The sequence below is a fragment of the Meles meles genome, chromosome 7 (genome assembly GCF_922984935.1).
Source record: "Meles meles chromosome 7, mMelMel3.1 paternal haplotype, whole genome shotgun sequence".
In the NCBI taxonomy this organism is placed as follows: domain Eukaryota; kingdom Metazoa; phylum Chordata; class Mammalia; order Carnivora; family Mustelidae; genus Meles; species Meles meles.
In genome coordinates, this window is record NC_060072.1 from 92,795,527 (window position 1) to 92,817,273 (window position 21,747).

General features: G+C 38.7%; 1 protein-coding gene across 1 annotated transcript; it reads right to left on the minus strand.

Moving 5' to 3' along the window:
- Positions 1-20,456: 20,456 nt before the first annotated feature.
- Positions 20,457-21,389, minus strand: LOC123947055 (olfactory receptor 6C76-like). The gene has a single exon (XM_046013006.1). The coding sequence runs from the start codon at positions 21,387-21,389 to the stop codon at positions 20,457-20,459; it is 933 nt and encodes a 310-aa protein (XP_045868962.1).
- Positions 21,390-21,747: the final 358 nt, after the last annotated feature.

Below are 21,747 nucleotides of genomic sequence, written 5' to 3' on the forward strand. Positions count from 1 at the left end.
TATCTCAAAATTAAAAATGGAATTATTGGAGGAGGATTCATTATGGCGGAGAAGTAGCAGGCTGAGACTACATCAGGTAGCAGGAGATCAGCTAGATAGCTTATCTAAACATTGCAAACACCTACAAATCCAACAGGAGATCAAAGAGAAGAAGAACAGCAATTCTAGAAATAGAAAATCAACCACTTTCTGAAAGGTAGGACTGGCAGAGAAGTGAATCCAAAATGACGGGGAGATAGACCACAGTGGGAGGGGCCAGCTCACGGCAAGATGTGGAGCAACGAAGCACAAAATCAGGACTTTTAAAAGTCTGTTCCACTGAGGGACATTGCTCCAGAGGCTAAAATGAGGTGAAGCCCACACGGGGTCAGCGTGGCCCCAGGTCCCGCAGGGTCACAGAAGGATCGGGGGTGTCAGAGTGTTGCAGAGCTTGCAGGTATTAGAAGGGGGAAGCTGGCTACAGAGACAGAGCCGAGGAGTGAGCTCTCAGCTCGGGGTTACCTTGAACCAGTTGCAGGCTGGGTGAGCTCGGAGCACGGCTGGAGGCCGGGGATACGGGAGTGATTGGGAACTGTTCTCTGGGGCGCACTGAGGGGTGGGGACCCGGGCTCTCAGCTCCTTTGGGCCGGAGACTGGGAGGCTGCAATTTTCATTCCTGTCCTACGGGAGCTCTACAGAAAGCATACAGGGAACAAAGGCTCCCAAAAGCAAACCCGAGCAGATTACTTAACCCGGCCCCTGGTAAGGGCGGTGCAATTCCGCCTCCGGCAAAGACACTTGAGAGTCACTACAACAGGCCCCTCCCCCAGAAGATCAACAAAAAATCCAGCCAGGACCAAGTTCACCTACCAAGGAGAGCAGATTCAATGCCAAGGATAGCAGCGGAATTCCAGAGGAGGAGAAAGCAAAGCACAGAACTCATGACTTTCTCCCCATGATTCTTTAGTCTTGTGGTTAATTTAATTTTCTTTTTCTTCAATTTTTTTTTCTTCTGATAAATTATTTTTAACTTTTAACCTTTTTTAACGTTTTTTAACTAGTTTATCTAATATATATATATATATATATATATTTTTCTTTCTTTTTTATATTTTTCTTTATTTGTTTTCTTTTTTAAATTTTTTCTTCTTTTTTCTGAACCTCTTTTTATCCCCTTCCCCCCCCCCCCATGATTTGGGGTCACTTCTGATTTGGTTAAAGCACATTTATCTGGGGTCTTTGCCACCCTTTTAGTATTTTAATTGCTCCTTCATATACTCTTATCTGGATAAAATGACAAGGCAGAAAAATTCACCCCCAAAAAAAGAACAAGAGGCACTACTGAAGGCTAGGGACCTAATCAATACAGACATTGGTAATATGTCAGATCTAGGGTTACGAAAGACGATTGCCAAGGTCCTAGATGGGCTTGAAAAAGGCATGGAAGATATTAGAGAAATGCTCTCTGGAGATATAAAAGTCCTTTCTGGAGAAATTAAAGAACTAAAATCTAACCAAGTTGAAATAATAAAATAAATTTTATTTCTAACCAAGTTGAAATAAAAAAAATTTAAAAAGCTATTAATGAGGTGTAATAAAAAATGGAGACTCTCACTGCTAGGATAAATGAGGCAGAAGAAAGAATTAGTGATATAGAAGACCAATTGACAGAGAATAAAGAAGCTGAGCAAAAGACAAAAAGCTATTGACCCATTAGGGGAGAATTCAAGAGATAAGTGACATCATAAGACTAAACATCATTAGAATAATTGGGATTCCAGAAGAAGAAGGAGAGAGGGGAGCAGAAGGTATATTGGAGAGAATTATTGGAGAGAATTTCCCTAATATGGAAAAGGGAACAAGCATCAAAATCCAGGCGTTGCAGAAAACCTCCCTCAAAATCAACAAGAATAGGTCCACACCCCGTCACCTAATAGTAAAATTTACAAGTCTTAGTGACAAAGAGAAAATCCTGAAAGCAGCCCGAGAAAAGAAGTCTGTAACATACAATGGTAAAAATATTACATTGGCAGGAAACTTATCCACAGACACCTGGCAGGCCAGAAAGAGCTGGCATGATATATTCAGAGCACTAAATAAGAAAAACATGTAGCCAAGAATACTATATCCAGCTAGGCTATCATTCACAAATCTTACCTTGTGGCCCATTTGGGCTGAGCCTTCTCTTTTATCTTCCCTTTTTTCCCCATTTCTCTCTCTCTCTCTCTCTTTTTTTTTCCTTTTTTCTTTCCCCCTTTTTTTCTTTCTTCTTCTCTATTTCTTTTTCTTTTCTTTTTTCTCTCATTTGGGTGGGGAATCCTGATTGCACAGAAGCATTCCAGGGTGCACATTGACTGCACCACAATCGATAAGTCCAGCTGCATCTGTTCAGTCATCTCTTTCCAAAATGACTAGGAGGAGGAATACCCAACAGAAGAAAAATACAGAGGATGGGCCTTCTGCAACAGAGCTAATGGCTATCGACATAGATGATATGTCAGAAAAGGAATTCAGACTAACAATTATCCAGGCAATAGCTAGGTTGGAGAAAGCCATGGATGACCAAACGGAATTGATTAGGGCAGAACTGAAAGCCACCAGGGATGATGTTCAAAATGCTCTCAATGAGTTCCAATCTAATCTAAATTCTCTAAAAGCTAGGGTAACTGAGACAGAAGATAGAATTAGTGATCTGGAGGACAAACAGATAGAGAGAAAGGATCAGGAGGAAGCCTGGAACAAACAGCTCAGAAGCCACGAAAACAGAATCAGGGAAATAAACGATGCCATGAAACGTTCCAACGTCAGAATTATTGGAATCTCTGAAGGGGAGGTAAAAGAAAGAAGTCTAGAAGATATAGTGGAAGAAGTTGTCTATGAAAATTTCCCCAATCTCACGAATGGAAACAATGTTCATGTACTAGAGGCAGAGAGATTTCCTCCCAAGATTTTGAATTCTCGAAAGTCCTCACAACACCTTATAGTTAGAATGAGGAATTATGTTTCAAGAGAGACCCTCTTAAAAGCAGCTAGGACAAAGAAGCTCCTTACGTACAGAGGAAAGCCCATTAGAATAACGTCAGACCTTTCCACAGAGACCTGGCAAGCCAGGAAGGGCTGGCAAAATATATTCAGAGTACTAAATGAGAAGAACATGCAACCAAGAATACTCTATCCAGCAAGACTGACATTTAAAATGGATGGAGAGATAAAGAGTTTCCAAGACCCGCAAGGCTTAAAAGACTATGCAACCACTAAGCCGACACTGCAGGAAATATTAAGGGGAGTCCTATAAAAGAGAAAAAATCCTAAGAATATCATTGAACAGAAATATAGAAACAATCTACAGACAGAAAGACTTCAAAAGCAACACGATGTCAATAAAAACTTATCTCTCAATAATCACTCTCAATGTGAATGGCCTAAATGCGCCCATAAAACGACACAGGGTTGCAGATTGGATAAAACGACAGGACCCATCCATATGTTGTCTACAAGAGACCCATTTTGAACCTAAGGATACACCCAGACTGAAAGTGAAGGGATGGAGAAACATCTTTCATGCCAATGGGCCTCAAAAGAAGGCCGGGGTAGCGATTCTCATATCAGATAAATTAGATTTTAAACTAAAGACTGTAGTCAGAGATACAGAAGGACACTACATAATTCTGAAAGGGACTATCCACCAAGATGATCTAACAATTGTAAATATCTATGCCCCCAATATGGGAGAAGACAATTACATAAGAAAACTATTAATCAAGATAAAGAGTCATATTGATATGAATACAATAATAGTAGGAGATCTTAATATGCCTCTCTCAGAAATAGACAGATCATCGAAGCAGAAAATTAATAAAGAAATAAGAGCATTGAATGAAACATTGGACCAGATGGACCTCATAGACATATACAGAACATTCCACCCTAAAACAACAGAAGACTCATTCTTCTCAAGTGCACATGGAACCTTCTCCAGAATAGACCACATACTGGGTCACAAAGCAGGACTCAACTGATACCAAAAGACTGACATTATTCCCTGCATATTCTCAGATCACAATGCTTTGAAACTGGAACTCAATCACAAGGAAAAGTTCAGAAGGAACTCAAACACCTGGAAGCTAAAGACCACCTTGCTGAAGAATGCTTGGATCAACCAGGAGATCAAAGATGAACTTAAACAATTCATGGAAACCAATGAGAATGAAGACACTTCGGTCCAAAACCTATGGGATACAGCAAAGGCAGTTCTAAGGGGGAAATACATAGCCATCCAAGCCTCCCTCAAAAACATTGAAAAATCCAGAATACACCAGCTGTCTCTACACCTTAAAGAACTAGGCTATCATTGAAAATAGAAGGAGAGATAAAAAGCTTTCAGGACAAACAAAAACAGAAAGAATTTGCAAACACCAAACCAGCTCTACAGGAAATATTGAAAGGGGTCTCTAAGCAAAGAGAGAGCCTAAAAGTAGCAGATCAGAAAGGAACAGAGACAATATACAGTAACAGTCACCTTTCAGGCAATACAATGGCACTAAATTCATCTCTCTCAATAGTTACCCTGAATGTTAATGGGCTAAATGCCCCAATCAAAAGACACAGGGTATCAGAATGGATAAAAAAACAAACACCCATCTATATTTTGCCTACATTTTAGACGCGAAGACACCTCCAGATTTAAAGTGAGGGGGTAGAAAACAATTTACCATGCTAATGGGCATCAGAAGAAAGTTGGGTTGGCAATCCTTATATCAGATCAATTAGATTTGAAGCCAAAGACTATAATAAGAGATGAGGAAGAACACTATATCACACTCAAAGGGTCTGGCCAACAAGAAGATTTAACAATTTTAAATATCTATGCTCCTAACATGGGAGCAGCCAACTATATAAACCAATTAAAAACAAAATCAAAGAAACACATCAATAATAATACAATAATAGTAGGGGACTTTAACACTCCCCCTCACTGAAATGAACAGATCATCCAAGCAAAAGATCAACAAGGAAATAAAGGCCTTAACTGACACACTGGACCAGATGGACATCACACATATATTCAGATCATTTCATCCCAAAGCAACAAAATACACATTCTTCTCTAGTGCACATGAAACATTCTCCAGAATAGATCACATCTTGGGTCCTAAATAAGGTCTCAACCGGTATCAACAGATTGGGATCATTCCCTGCATATTTTCAGACCACAATGCTCTGAAGCTAGAACTCAATCACAAGAGAAAATTTGGAAAGAACCCAAATAAATGGAGACTGAACAGCATTCTTCTAAAGAATGAATGGGTCAACCAGGAAATTAAAGAAGAATTGAAAAAATTCATGGAAACAAACATGGAAACAAATGATAATGAAAACACAACAGTTCAAAATCTGTGGGACACAGCAACAGTAGTCCCGAGAGGAAAATATATAGCGGTACAACCCTTTCTCAAGAAACAAGAAAGGTCTCAAGTACACAACCTAACCCTAAACCTAGAAGATCTGGAGAAAGAACAAGAAAGAAACCCTAAACCCAGCAGGAGAAGAGAAATCATAAAGATCAAAGAAGAAATCAATGAACTAGAAACCGAAAAAAAAAATTGAACAAATCAATGAAACTGGGAGCTGGTTCTTTGAAAGAATTAATAAGATTGATAAACCCCTGGCCTGGGAGGGGTCTATGGACATTGGGGTATGTATGTGCTATCGTGAGTGCTGTGAAGTGTGTAAACCTGGCGATTCACAGACCTGTACCCCTGGGGATAAAAATACATTATATGTTTATTAAAAAAAAATTGGAAGGGGATGCGAACCATAAGAGACTATGGACTCTGAAAAACAACCTGAGGGTTTTGAAGGGTCAGGGGTGGGAGGTCGGGGGAACAGGTGGTGGGTAATGGGGAGGGCACCTTTTGCATGGAGCACTGGGTGTTGTGCAAAAACAATGAATACTGTTACGCTGAAAAAATAAAATGGAAAAAAAAAAACAAAACCCTGGCCAGACTTATCAAAAAGAAAAGAGAAAGGACCCAAATTTAAAAAAAAATCATGAATGAAAGAGGCGAGATCACAACCAACAGCAAAGAAATACAGACAATTATAAGAACAAACTATGAGTAACTCTACGCCAACAAATTTGACAAACTGGATGAAATGGATGCATTCCTAGAGACATATAAACTACTACAACTAAACCAGGAAGAAATAGAAAACCTGAACAGGTCCATAACCAGTAAGGAGATTGAGACAGTCATCAAAAATCTCCAAACAAACAAAAGCCCAGGGCCAGATGGCTTCCCAGGGGAATTCTACCAAACATTTAAAGAAGAACTAATTCCTATTCTCCTGAAACGGTTCCAAAAAATAGAAATGGAAGGAAAACTTCCAAACTCATTTTGTGAGGCCAGCATCACCTTGATCCCAAAAAAGGACAGGATGGCATCAAAAAAGAGAACTACAGACCATTATCCTTGATGAACACAGATGTGAAAATTCTCACCAAAATACTAGCCAAAAGGATTCAGCAGTACATTAAAAGAATTATTCTCCATGACCAAGTGGGATTTATTCCAGGGCTGCAGGGTTGGTTCAACATCCGCAAATCAATCAATGTGATACAACACATTAATAAAAGAAAGAACAAGAGCCATATGATCCTCTCAATAGATGCTGAAAAAGCATTTGACAAAGTACAGCATCCCTTCCTGATCAAAACTCTTCCAAGTGTAGGGATAGAGGGCACATACCTCGATATCATCAAAGCCATCTATGAATAACCCACTGCAAATATCATTCTCAATGGCAAAAAACTGAAAGCTTTTCCGCTAAGGTCAGGAACACGGCAGGGATGTCCATTATCACCACTGTTATTCAACATAGTACTAGAAGTCTTAGCCTCAGCAATCAGACAACAAAAGGAAATTAAAAGCAACCAAATTGGCAAAGAAGAAGTCAAACTATCACTCTTTGCAGATGATATGATACTATATGTGGAAAATGCAAAAGATTCCACTTCAAAACTACTAGAACTTGTACAGGAATTCAGTAAAGTGTCAGGATATAAAATCAATGCACAGAAATCAGTTGCATTTCTGTACGCCAACAACAAGACAGAAGAAAGAGAAATTAAGGAGTCAATCCCATTTCAATTGCACCCAAAACTATAAGATACCTAGGAATACACCTAACCAAAGAGACTAAGAATCTATATGCAGAAAGCTATAAAGGACTCATGAAAAAAATTGAGGAAGACACAAAGAAATGGAAAAATGTTCTATGCTCCTGGATTAGAAGAATTAATATTGTGAAAATGCCTATGCTACCTAAAGCAATCTACACATTTAATGCAATCCCTATCAAAATGCCATCCATTTTTTTCAAAGGAATGGAACAAATAATCCTAAAATTTATATGGAACAAGAAAAGACCTCGAATAGCCAAAGGAATATTGAAAAAGAAAGCCAAAGTTGGTGGCATCACAATTCCGGACTTCAAGCTCTATTTCAAAGCTGTCATCATCAAGACAACATCTTACTGGCACAAAAACGGACACATAGATCAATGGAACAGAATAGAGAGCCCAGAAATCGACCCTCAACTCTATGGTCAACTAGTCTTCAACAAAGCAAGAAAGAATGTCCAATGGAAAAAAGACAGCCTCTTCAATAAATGGTGCTGGGAAAATTGGACAGCCACATGCAGAAAAATGAAATTGGACCACTTCCTTACACCACACATGAAAATAGAATCAAAATGGATGAAGGACCTCAATGTGAGAAAGGAATCCATCAAAATCCTTGAGAACACAGGCAGCAACCTCTTCAACCTCAGTCGCAGCCAACATCTTCCTAGGAACATTGCCAAAGACAAGGGAAACAAGGGCAAAAATGAACTATTGGGATTTCATCAAGATCAAAAGCTTTTTCACAGCAAAGGAAACAGTTCACAAAACCAAAAGACAACTGACAGAATGGGAGAAGATATTTGCAAACGACATATCAGATAAAGGGCTAGTGTCCAAAATCTATAAGGAACTTAGTGAACTCAACACCCAAAGAACAAACAATCCAATCAAGAAATGGGCGGAAGAAATGAACAGACATTTCTGCAAAGAAGACATCCAGATGGCCAACAGACACATGAAAAAGTGCTCCACGTCACTCGGCATCAGGGAAATACAAATCAAAACCACAATGAGATATCACCTCACACCAGTCAGAATGGCTAAAATTAACAAGTCAGGAAATGACAGATGCTGGCGAGGATGCAGAGAAAGGGGAACCCTCCTCCACTGTTGGTGGGAATGCAAGCTGGTGCAACCAATCTGGAAAACAGCATGGAGGTTCCTCAAAATGTTGAAAATAGAACTTCCCTATGACCCAGCAATTGCACTACTGGGTATTTACCCTAAAGTTACAAACGTAGTGATCCGAAGGAGCACGTGCACCAGAATATTTATAGCAACAATGTCTACAATAGCTAAACTATGGAAAGAACCTAGATGTCCATCAAGAGCTGAATGGATAAAGAAGATGTGGTATATATACACAATGGAATACTATGCAGCCATCAAAAGAAATGAAATCTTGCCATTTGCAACGACGTGGATGGAACTAGAGCATATCATGCTTAGTGAAATAAGTCAATCAGAGAAAGACAACTATCGTATTATCTCCCTGATATGAGGATGTGGAGATGCAACATGGGGGGTTAGGTGGGTAGGAGAAGAATAAATGAAACAAGATGGGATTGGGAGGGAGACAAACCATAAATGACTCTTAATCTCACAAAACAAACTGAGGGTTGCTGGGGGGAGGGGGGTTTGGGAGAAGGGGAGTAGGGTTATGGACATTGGGGAGGGTATGTGCTATAGTGAGTGCTGTGAAATGTGTAAACCTGGCGATTCACAGACCTGTACCCCTGGGGATAAAAATACGTTATATGCTTATAAAAAAATAAAAAATAAATAAATAATTTTTAAAAATGGTAATTATTATATTATAGATGTAAAATGTAAGGAATAAAGGTAGCTCCAAGTTGAATAAGGAGTAGCTTGTAAAGCATAAAATGTGATCTCTCCAGGTTGCATTTTATTCTTTTTTTAACTGTATCTCTATTATTTATGTAAAGGTAAATATTTATAATAATAATAATAATAATAAATTTTCTCTTTCCAATTGTTCATGCTTAGCTCTGGCAATAGCTTTATTTTTCGTTATTATCATGTTCAGTTAGCCAACATATGGGTACATCATTAGTTTCTGATGTATTCAACTATTCATTAGTCGCATGTAACACACAGTGCTCATCACAACACATGCCCTCCTAAATACCCATCACCTGGTTACCCCATCCTCCTACCCACCTTCCTTCTGTAACCCTCAGTTTGTTTCCTGGAGTCCAGAGTCTCTCATGGTTTGTCTTCCTCACTGCTTTCATCCCATTCAGGTTTCCCTCCCTTCCCCTAATGTCTTCCATGCTATTCCCTATGTTCCACATATGAGTTAAACAATATAGTTGTCTTTCTCTGCTTGACTTATTTCACTTAGCATAATCCCCTCCAGTTCCATCCATGTCAGTGCAAATCGTAGGTGTTTATCTTTTATGATGGTTGAGCAATATTCCATTTTATATATGGACCACATCTTCTATATTCATTCATCTGTTGAAGGGCATCTTGGCTCCTTCCACAGTCTGACTATTGTATATATTTCTTCTATGAACATTGAGGTGCATATGCCCCTTCTTTTCACTACATCTGTATCTCTTCAGTAATACCTTGTAGTGCAAATGCTGGGTCGAAGGGTAGCTCTATTTTTGAGGAACCTCCATGCTGTTTTCCAGAGTGGCTGTACCAGCTTACATTCCCACAAACTGTGTAACAGTGTTCCCCTTTCTCCACACCCTGGCCAACAATTGTTGTTTCCTGTCTTGTTAATTTTTGCCATTCTAACTGGTGTGAGGTGGTATCTTTTTGTGGTTTTGAGTAGTATCACCGGATGGCTGATGATGTTGAACATTTTTTCATGTGTCTGTTAGCCATTGTATGCCTCCTTTGGTGAAGTGCCTGTTGATGTCTTCTGCCCGTTTCTTGACTGGATTATTTGTTTTTTGGATGTTGGGTTTGAGAAGTTCTTTATATGGCTTGGATACCAGCCCTTTATCTGTAATGCCATTTGCAAATAGCTTCTCCCATTCTAAGGCCTGCCTCTTAGTTTTGTTGACTGTTTCCTTTGCTGTGCAGAACTTTTTAATCTTGATGAAATCCCAAAAGTCCATTTTTGCTTTTGTTTCCCTTGTCTTTAGAGATATGTCTTGAAAGAAGTTGTGGTGGCCAATGTCAAAGTGTTCTCCTCTAGGATTTTGATGGATTGCTGTCTCACATAGAGGTCTTTAATCCATTTGGAGTTTATCTTCAGTATGGTGTAAGAGAATGGTCCAATTTCACTATTCTGAATGTTTCCCAACTTTCCCAACACAATTTATTGAAGAGACTGTCTTCTTTCCATTGGATATTCTTTCCTGATTTGTTGAAGATTAGTTGACCATAGAGTTGAGGGTTGATGTCTGGGTTATCTATTCTGTTCCATTGATCTATGTGTCTGTTATTATGCCAATCATGTTGCCTTGATGATCCCAGCTTTGTAATATAGTTTGAAGTCAGGCATTGTGATGCCCCCAGCTTTGGTTTTCTTTTTCAACATTTCCCTGGTATTTCAGGATCTTTTCTGGTTCCATACAAATTTTAGGATTATTTGTTCCAGCTTTGTTAAAAACAATGATGGTATTTTGATATTAGGGATTGCACTGAAAATGTAGACTGCTCTGGGCAGCACAGACTTCTTAACAATGTTTATTCTTCCAATCCATGAGCATGGAATTGATAGCCACCCTTTTGCATCTTCCTCAGTTTCTTTCATAAGTGTTTTGTAGTTTCTAGAGTACAGATCCTTTACCTCTTTGGTTAGGTGTATTCCTTGTTATCTTATGGTTTTTGTTGCTATTTTAAATGGAATTGATTCCCTAATTTCTCTTTCTACAGTTACATTGTTAGTATATAGAAAAGCAACTGATTCCTATGCCATTGTTTTGTATCCTGCCTCGTTGCTGAATTGCTGTATGATTTCTAGTAATTTGGGGGTGGAGTCCTTTGGGTTTTCACATAAAGTATCGTGTCATCTGCAAAGAGAGAGTTTCACTTCTTCCTTGTTAATTTGAATGTCTTTTATTTCATTTCATTGTTTAAATGATGAGGCTAGGACTTCTAGTACTATGTTGAACAAAGGTGATGAGAGTGGGCATCCTTATTGTCTTCCTGACTTTAGGGGAAAAGTGCTCAGATTTCTGCCATCAGCTTATCTTATAGATCATTGATTTGATCTTCTGCCTCATTTACCCTGGCTGTTAGAGTATCCAGTTTAAAGTGCATATCATTCATGGCATTTTTAAGTTTGTCCTGATTAAATCTCATTTCTGCCTATAGAGATTCTATATTGTCACTAATGCTTTTTTCAAGCCTAGCTATTGATTTCATGATTGCTATCCTAAATTGTATCTCTGACACCTTGCTTATATCCATATCAATTAGTTCTATGGCAGAAGAAAATGTCTATGGTTCTTTTCCTTGTTGAGGGTTCCTCCTCCTAGTCATTCTGCCAAGGGATGGTTAAGCAAATGAACAGAATCCAAAATATCAACCATGACACAAGCAAAATGCACCCTAGAAAAAATCTGAAGTGGTGATAAGCTACCGCAGATATGCAAACAAAGCCAAGATTATCCAAAAATAATTTAAAAAGTGTGTATTGTGGGGAAAGATTATAATTTCTCAGGGTGGACAAAGGAGGTTGATCTACCTGTTCCTGCTTGATTTTTGTTCTGTGTGGTAGAAGATATTATATCTAAAAATTGCAAAGAAATAAGAATATCTATATATCCATTGGAGAGCTATACGTAGAAAATGAAACTCGACCATTCTCTTACACTGTACACAAAGATAAACTCGAAATGGATAAAATAACTCAATGTGAGGCAGGAATCCATCAGAATCATAGAGGAGAACATAGGCAATAACTTCTTTGATATCAGCTACAGCAACTTCTTTCAAGATATGTCTCCAAAAGCAAGGGAAACAAAAGCGAAAATGAACTTTTGGGACTTCATCAAGATTAAAAGCTTCTGCACAGCAAAGGAAACAGTCAACAAAACAAAGAGGCAACCCACGGAATGGGAGAAGATATTTGCAAATGACAGTACATACAAAAGACTGATATCCAGGATGTAAAAGAACTTCTCAAACTCAACACACACAAAACAGAGAATCATGTCAAAAAGTGGGCAGAAGACATGAACAGACACTTCTCCAATGAAGACATACAAATGACTATCAGAAATATGAAAAAATTTTCATCATCCCTAGACATCAGGGAGATTCTAATTAAAACCACATTGAGATAACACCTTATACCAGTTATAATGGCCAAAATTTGCAAGACAGGAAACAATGTGTGTTCAAGAGGATGTGGAGAAAGGGGAGCCCTCTTACCTTTTGGTGGGAATGCAAGTTGGTGCAGCCACTTTGGAGAAGTGTGGAGATACCTTAAGAAATTAAAAATAAAATAAATGGTGCTGGGAAAATTGGACAGCCACATGCAGAAAAATGAAATTGGACCACTTCCTTACACCACACACGAAAATAGACTCCAAATGGATGAAGGACCTCAATGTGAGAAAGGAATCCATCCAAATCCTTGAGGAGAATGCAGGCAGCAACCTCTTCGACCTCAGCCGTAGCAACATCTTCCTAGGAACAACGGCAAAGGCAAGGGAAGCAAGGGCAAAAATGAACTATTGGGATTTCATCAAGATCAAAAGCTTTTGCACAGCAAAGGAAACAGTTAACAAAACCAAAAGACAACTGACAGAATGGGAGAAGATATTTGCGAACGACATATCAGATAAAGGGCTAGTGTCCAAAATTTATAAGGAACTTAGCAAACTCAACACCCAAAGAACAAACAATCCAATCAAGAAATGGGCAGAGGACATGAACAGACATTTCTGCAAAGAAGACATCCAGATGGCCAACAGACACATGAAAAAGTGCTCCACATCACTCGGCATCAGGGAAATACAAATCAAAACCACAATGAGATATCACCTCACACCAGTCAGAATGGCTAAAATTAACAAGTCAGGAAATGACAGATGCCGGTGAGGATGCGGAGAAAGGGGAACCCTCCTCCACTGTTGGTGGGAATGCAAGCTGGTGCAACCACTCTGGAAAACAGCATGGAGGTTCCTCAAAATGTTGAAAATAGAACTACCCTATGACCCAGCAATTGCACTACTGTGTATTTACCCTAAAGATACAAACGTAGTGATCCGAAGGGGCACGTGTACCCAAATGTTTATAGCAGCAATGTCTACAATAGCCAAACTATGGAAAGAACCTAGATGTCCATCAACAGATGAATGGATAAAGAAGATGTGGTATATATACACAATGAAATACTATGCAGCTATCAAAAGAAATGAAATCTTGCCATTTGCAACGACGTGGATAGAACTAGAGCATATCATGCTTAGTGAAATAAGTCAATCGGAGAAAGACAACTATCATATGATCTCCCTGATATGAGGACATGGAGAAGCAACATGGGGGGGTTAGGGGGATAGGAGAAGAATAAATGAAACAAGATGGGATTGGGAGGGAGACAAACCATAAATGACTCTTAATCTCACAAAACAAACTGGGGGTTGCTGGGGGGAGGTGGGATTGGGAGAGGGGGAGCGGGCTATGGACATTGGGGAGGGGAGGCGAACCATAAGAGACTATGGACTCTGAAAAACAACCTGAGGGTTTTGAAGGGTCAGGGGTGGGAGGTTGGGGGAACAGGTGGTGGGTGATGGGGAGGGCACGTTTTGCATGGAGCACTGGGTGTTGTGCAAAAAGGATGAATACTGTTACGCTGAAAAAAAAATAAATAAAAAGGGAAAAAAAAAAAAAAAAAAAAAAAAGAGACCCATTTTGAACCTAACTATACACCCAGACTGAAAGTGAAGGGATGGAGAAGCATCTTTCATGCCAATGGGCCTCAAAAGAAGGCTGGGGTAGTGACTCTCATATCAGATAAATTAGATTTTAAACTAAAGACTGTAGTCAGAGATACAGAAGGAAACTACATAATTCTTAAAGGGACTATCCACCAAGATGATCTAACAATTGTAAATATCTACGCCCCCAATATGGGAGCAGCCAATTACATAAGAAATCTATTAATCAAGATAAAGAGTAATATTGATATGAATACATTAATAGAAGGAGATCTTAACATGCCTCTCTCAGTCATAGACAGTTTGCGCAAGCAGAATCAATAAAGAAACAAGAGAATTGAATGAAATATTGGACCAGAGAGACCTCATAGACATATACAGAACATTCCACCCTAAAACAACAGAATACTCATTCTTCTCAAGTGAACATGGAACCTTCTCCAGAAGAGACCACATACTGGGTCACAAATCAAGACTCAACCAATATCAAAAGACTGACATTATTCCCTGCATATTCTCAGATCACAATGCTTTGAAACTGGAGCTCAATCACAAGGAAAAGTTCAGAAGGAACTCAAACACCTGGAAGCTAAAGACCACCTTGCTTAAGAATGCTTGGATCAACCAGGAGATCAAAGAAGAACATAAAAAATTCATGGAAACCAACGAGAATGAAGACTTTGGTCCAAAACATATGGGATACAGCAAAGGTGGTTCTAAGGGGAAATATATAGCCATGCAAGCCTCCCTCAAAAAAATTGAAAAATCCAGAATACATTAGCTCTCTCTACACCTTAAAGAACTGGAGAATCAACAACAAATTAAACCAACTCCACACACAAGAAGAGAAATAATCAAGATTAGAGCAGAGATCAATGAGATAGTGACTAGAGATACAGTAGAATGTATCAATGAAACTAGAAGCTGGTTTTTTGAAAGAATCAATAAGATCAATAAACCATTGGCCACACTAGTCCAAAAGGAAAGAGAGACAGCTCAAATTAATAAAATTATGAATGAAAAGGGAGAGATCACAACTAACACCAAGGAGTTAGAAACAATCATCAGAAATTATTATCAACAGTTCTATGCCAATAAGTTAAGCAACCTAGATAAAATGGATGCATTCCTGGAAAAGTATAAACTCCCAAAATTGAACCAGGAAGAAATTCACAACCTGAATAGACTGATATCTAGTAACGAGATTGAAGCAGTGTTCAAAAACCTCCCCAAAAACAAGAACCCAGGAGCTGACAGATTCTCTGGGGAATTCTACAAAACTTTCAAAGAAGAAATAACACCAATTCTCCCGAAGCTGTTTCAAAAATTGAAGCAGAAAAAAAAATTCCAGACTCTTTTTATGAAGCCAGCATTACCCTGATCCCCAAACCAGGCAAAGACCCTACCAAAAAGGAGAATTTCAGACTAATATCCCTGATGAATATGGATGCTAAGATTCTCAACAAGATCCTAGCAAATAGGATCCAACAGCAAATTAAAAAGATTATCCACCATGACCAGGTAGGATTCATCCCTGCGTTACAAGGATGGTTCAACATTCACAAATCTCAATGTGATAGAGCAAATCAATAAGAGAAGAGAGAAGAACCACATGGTCCTCTCAACTGATGCAGATAAAGCATTTGACAAAATCCAGCATGCGTTCTGCATTAAAATGTTTCAAAGCATAGGGATAGAGGGCACATTCCTGAACTTCATAAAATCTATCTTTGAAAATTCACAGCAAATATCATCCTCAATGGGAAAAAGCTCACAGCCTTCCTGTTGAGTTCAGGAACATGACAAGGATGACCACTCTCACCACTCTTGTTCAACATAGTATTAGAATTCCTAGCAACAGCAGTCAGACAACAAAGAGAAATAAAAGGTATCCAAATTGGTAATGAAGAACTCAAATTCTCTCTCTTTGCAGATGACATTGTACTTTCTATGGAAAATCCAAAAGACTCCACCCCCAAACTGCTAGAACTCATACAGCAATTCAGCAATGTGGCAGGATACAAAGTCAATGTACTGAAATCAGTTTCTTTCTTAAACACTAACAATGAAAATACAGAAAGGGAAATTAGAGAATCGATTTCATTTACTATAGCACTAATAATCATAAGATACCTGGGAATAAACCTAACCAAAGGGGTAAAGGATCTGTACTCGAGGAACTATAGAACACTCATGAAAGAAATTGAAGAAGACACAAAAAGATGGAAGACCGTTCCATGCTCTTAGATTGGAAGAATAAACATTGTTAAAATGTCTATACTACCTAAGCAAACTATATCTTTAATGGAATTCTGATCAAAATCCACTGGTATTTTTCAAAGAGCTGGAGCAAATTATCCTAAAATTTGTATGGAATCCGAAGAGACCCTGAATTGCTAAGGAATATTTGAAAAAGAAAAACAAAACTGGCAGCATCACGTTACCTGATTTCAAGCTTTACTACAAAGCTGTGATCTCCAAGAAAGCAAGGTACTGGCATAAAAATAGGCACACCGACCAGTGGAACAGAGTAGAGAGCCCAGATATGGACCTTCAACTCTATAGTCAAATAATCTTTGACCAAGAAGGAAAAAATATACAGTGGAAAAAGACAGTCTCTTCAGTAAATGGTGCTGGGAAATTTGGACAGCTATATGTGGAAGAATGAAACTCGACCATTCTCTTACACCGTACACAAAGATAAAATCAAAATGGATAAAAGATCTCAATGTGAGGCAGGAATCCATCAGAATCCTAGTGGAGAACATAGGCAATAACCTCTTCAATATCAGCCACAGCAACTTCTTTCAAGATATGTCTCCAAAGGCAAAGGAAACAAAAGCAAAATGAACTTTTGGGACTTCATCAAGATCAAAAGCTTCTGCACAGCAAAAGAAACAGTCAACAAAACAAAGAGGCAACTCACGGAATGGGAGAAGATATTTGCAAATGACAGTACAGACAAAAGGCTGATATCTAGGATCTATAAAGAACTCCTCAAACTCAACACACACAAAACAGAGAATCATGTCAAAAAGTGGGCAGAAGACCTGAACAGACACTTCTCCAATGAAGATATACAAATGGTGATCAGACACATGAAAAATGTTCATCATCACTAGCCATCAGGGAAATTTAAATTAAAACCACATTGAGATACTACCTTACACCTGTTATAATGGCCAAAATTAGCAAGACAGGAAACAACGTGTGTGGAGAAAGGAGAATCCTCTCACACTGTTCATGAGAATGCAAGTTGGTGCAGCCACTTTGGAGAACAGTGTGGAGATTCCTCAAGAAATTAAAAATGATCTTCCCTATAATCCTGCAATTGCACTACTGGGTATTTACCCCAAAGATACAGAGGCACTGAAAAGAAGGGCCATCTGTACTCCAATGTTTATAGCAGCTATGGTCATGGTCGCCAAACTGTGGAAAGAACCAAGAAGCCCTTCAATGGACGAATGGATAAGGAAGATGTGGTTCGTATACACTGTGGAGTATTATGCCTCCATCAGAAAGGATGAATACCCAACATTTGTAGCATCATGGATGGGACTGGAAGAGATTATGGTGAGTTAAATAAGTCAAGCAGAAAGAGTCAAGTATCATATGGTTTCACTTATTTGTGTAGCATAACAAATAACATGGAGCACATGGGGAGATGGAGAGGAGAAAGGAGTTGAGGGAAATTGGAAGGGGAGATTAACCATAAGAGACTATGGGATATGAAAAATAATCTGAGGTTTTGATGGGGGAGCCAGGTGGTGGGTATCATGGAAGGCACGTATTGCATGGAGCACTGTGTGTGGTGCATAAACAATGAATTCTAGTACACTGAAAAGTAATTAAAAATTTTTAAAAAATAAATAAATAACCTAAGTCCTTAAAAAAGAATACATGCCTACATATTTATATATCTCAAGATAAAATTGAATAGAGTGAAAAATGGGCTAGTATGGGGCATAAATCTATAAAATGTACACATGACAAAAATTAAGTTAAAAATGACTTAAAAACATAAGTTGAGAAATGACTATTCTTGATACAGGAACATGGTAAAAAAGAAAAGAAAAACAAAAAGAAATGTAAAATATTAGCCTGAAGTATAAACCAGTCAAGACAGAACATCCGGAGCTCTCTATATTATCTTCACCTGGTACTGAAGTTTTACAGTCCTGTGGAAATAAGCTTATGATTCACTTGTTCTTCCAATTTGTCTTCTGGGGAGGGAGACTGTAGTTAGCTTCTCAGGCATCTTTGCCTGGGTGTAATTGCCCCACCCCTTGTCAGGGGGATGGGCTTAATGTGAACTGGTCATCTGTCTGTTTGGCTTTTGTTCCCTGGTGGCTTTCCACTTCTCTTTAGAAGGTCAGAGCAACTATAGCTGTGTGGGAATCTCTGGCCCAGAGCCACAAGTTTGTAGTCCCCTTTTTACAATAAATCCTCCAGGCTAAACTGTCTCCACTTCTGTGTGTACCAAACTCCACAGACTCATATTCGTGCCTGCTGTAACTCTCCTGGGGGGATCTGTGAGCATCTCTGCACTTTGTGACTTTGCAATTACTAGCAGCTATGGGCTCACATGTGCACCCTCTTCCTCAGCAACCAGGTCATGGCGGGGTGAAGCCCAGTTGTCTTTTCAGGGGTCACAGTGCCCTGAGACCTGTTGCCCTGTCATGGGTGCAAGTTGTTTTTTTATCTCCCCTGGGGTGTTTAACACCCCACACCTTCTAGTCCTTTTCGTGGTGTTCAGGCAGAGAGTCATCTCCTTACTGACCTGGCTTAAGTTTTAGGATCACCAAACCTCTGGGCTCACTGACCATAACTAGTCTTCCTGCTCCACTGTTTGGGTGCTCCATCAGTTCAGGCTCCCCCCATAATTTCTGAATTTCCTAGAATCCTGAGACCACAATGATCCACCTAGAATTCTACCCTATTCATCCCCTGTACCTTTTTCAGAAAGGGATGTCTGTCACTGCAGCAGATTTCTAAGGGTCCTGATTTTGTGCTCCGATGTTAGATCACTTTCCAGCGGCTGGCTTATGGAGGTTCCCTCCCCACTCCATTTATCTTCTGATATTTCCCTCAAAGATTCAAAGTTCCACACCTCTTGCCTTTCAAAAAGTAGTCATTTTTTTAATTTTAAAAGATTTTATTTATTTATTTGACAGAGAGAAATCACAAGAGAGGCAGGCAGAGTGAGAGGAAGGGAAGCAGGCTCTCTGCTGAGCAGAGAGCCCGATGTGGGACTCGATCCCAGGATCCTGAGATCATGACCTGAGCTGAAGGCAGTGGCTCAACCCACTGAGCCACCCAGGCGCCCCAGTAGTCATTTTTCTGCTTGTAGAGATCCAGATAAATCTTCTTACATATCAGGTTGAATGTGTGTGTGTTCAGAATCACTTGATAGGTATCATGCTAAATTCAAGCGACCAGATGAAACAAGGTCCACTACTCTCCCACCATCTTCCATAAACTTTGCTGCATTTTATTCTTAATCAACATCATGTGATGAGGCACCTGGGTGGCTCAGTCTGTTACGTCTCTGACTCTTTATTTTGGCTCAGGTCATGATCTCCGGGTTGTGAGATCAAGCCCTGTGTCAGGCTCTGTTCTCAGTGTGGAGTCTGCTTCTCTGTCTCTTGGCCTCTCCCCCTACTCATTCTCTCTCTCTCTCTCTCAAATAAATAAATAAATCTTTTTTTAAAAAGTTATGTCATGCGGGACACACATGAGTCAACATTTACTTATTTACTTTTGCAGCATAAAATATAAAATAAAAATAACATACCATATGATTTTTTATTATACTAGCATAGTGGATTTTCTTAATATCAAGACAAAGAATGACAGTGATATTTTAATTGCAACTTTCCACTAAATACCTTTATTTAAAAAGCAATAGAGAATGTGCATCAGGACATCAAAAGACAAGCAAAGGTAAAATCCCAAAGAAGACACCATAAAATTATTTTGAACTGATCAAGATTTTACAGAAAATCAAATTAAAAACAAAATATAATACACAGATATGGAAATAATTAAGTCTCTATGAACTAATACATAAAGTTGATTAAAATAATCATTCAAATACTTGTTACACTTAAATGGAAGAAGAAGAGAAAGGAGTCAAATTTGGGAACTCTTACAATGGAACAGAAAAATAAAGTTTCAGTATTTTGAAAGGGAAAGTGTTATTGAGAAACAAGAGCTAATGTTTACATCATGACACTTCAGAAAGAAGTGAAAGGACAGATATGACTACATATTGGATGGTGCAATGGTAAAATTGGGACCCAATCTAAGCACTTCCTTTGCAATTTTCCTCTTTAACTTTCCATATATATATATATGGAATATATATATATATTATATATATATATATATACATATATATATATATCATTATGATTCTATTAGAATAAAAACAGAAATCTTTGTAGCAAGTTCTTAAATGCTTGCTTTACCTGCTGGTTCCTTAGAGTATAAATGAAGGGGTTTAAAAGTGGAGCAATAGAAGTATTGAGAATTGCTACTCCCTTCATTAAGGATATCCTCTGTTTGACTGAGGGTTTAATGTACATGAAGATGCAGCTGCCATATGAGAGGGAGATGACAATCATGTGAGAAGAACATGTGGAGAAAGCCTTTTTTCTCTGGTTGGCAGAAGGAATTCTTAAAATTGTCAAGGCAATGCATGTGTATGATAGAATCACCAATGCCAAAGTGACCAGCAGAGTCACCAAAGCTAAGACGAAACTCATCATTTCCAATACATGTGTATCAGTGCAGGAGATTTGCAAGAGGGGAGCAGTGTCACAGTAGAAATGATCAATGATATTGGAGTCACAGAAGTCCAGGCTTAAGCCTAAAATGAGTCCTGGAAAGATGATGAGGAAACCAGTGATCCAAGAGCTAAGGACTAACTGGATACAGATTTTGCTGTTCATAATGGTTGTATAATGCAAGGGCTTACAGATGGCAACATAACGATCATAGGACATGACAGCCAGGAGATAAAATTCTGATGCACCGAGAAGGAAGGCAAAAAATAACTGAGTTGCACAGCAGTTATATGAAATTGTTTTGTCACCGGTTGCCATGCTCACAAGCAATTTGGGGATGCAGACTGTTGTATAAGAAATTTCTAAGAAAGAAAAGTTTCGAAGAAAGAAATACATAGGGGTCTTGAGATGAGAATCCAGCAAAGTGAGAGTAATGATAACTAAGTTTCCTGAGATGCTTAACAAGTAGGTGAGGAGTAGGAAGATAAATAACACAATCTTCAATTTGGGGTCCTGTGTCAACCCTGCTAAGATAAATACTGTCACAGTTGTACGGTTTTCCATCTTGACCTCCTGATATACTTTTGCTCTGGTAAAAATATTGAGAAAAAACATGTACAGGTACCAAAGATAAAATATGAAGATAACATTGTCGAAATATTAGTAATTGCTATTGGTAATACATACTAATGATTAATGTAAGATAAACTCTAACAAAAGCTTGTGTTACATTGCTTTTGAAGAAAGACAAATATTTTCTACAAATCTGATGAAATAAAAATTAATCTTATAAATCATCTTTATAGTGTGGCTTACATATATGGTAATGAGCTGACGAAATGAACAGGCATGTGAAAAAAATTATTTCCTCTTTTCTCAGTATGTAAGGACTAAAATGTCATCATACTTATATTCAGCCTGA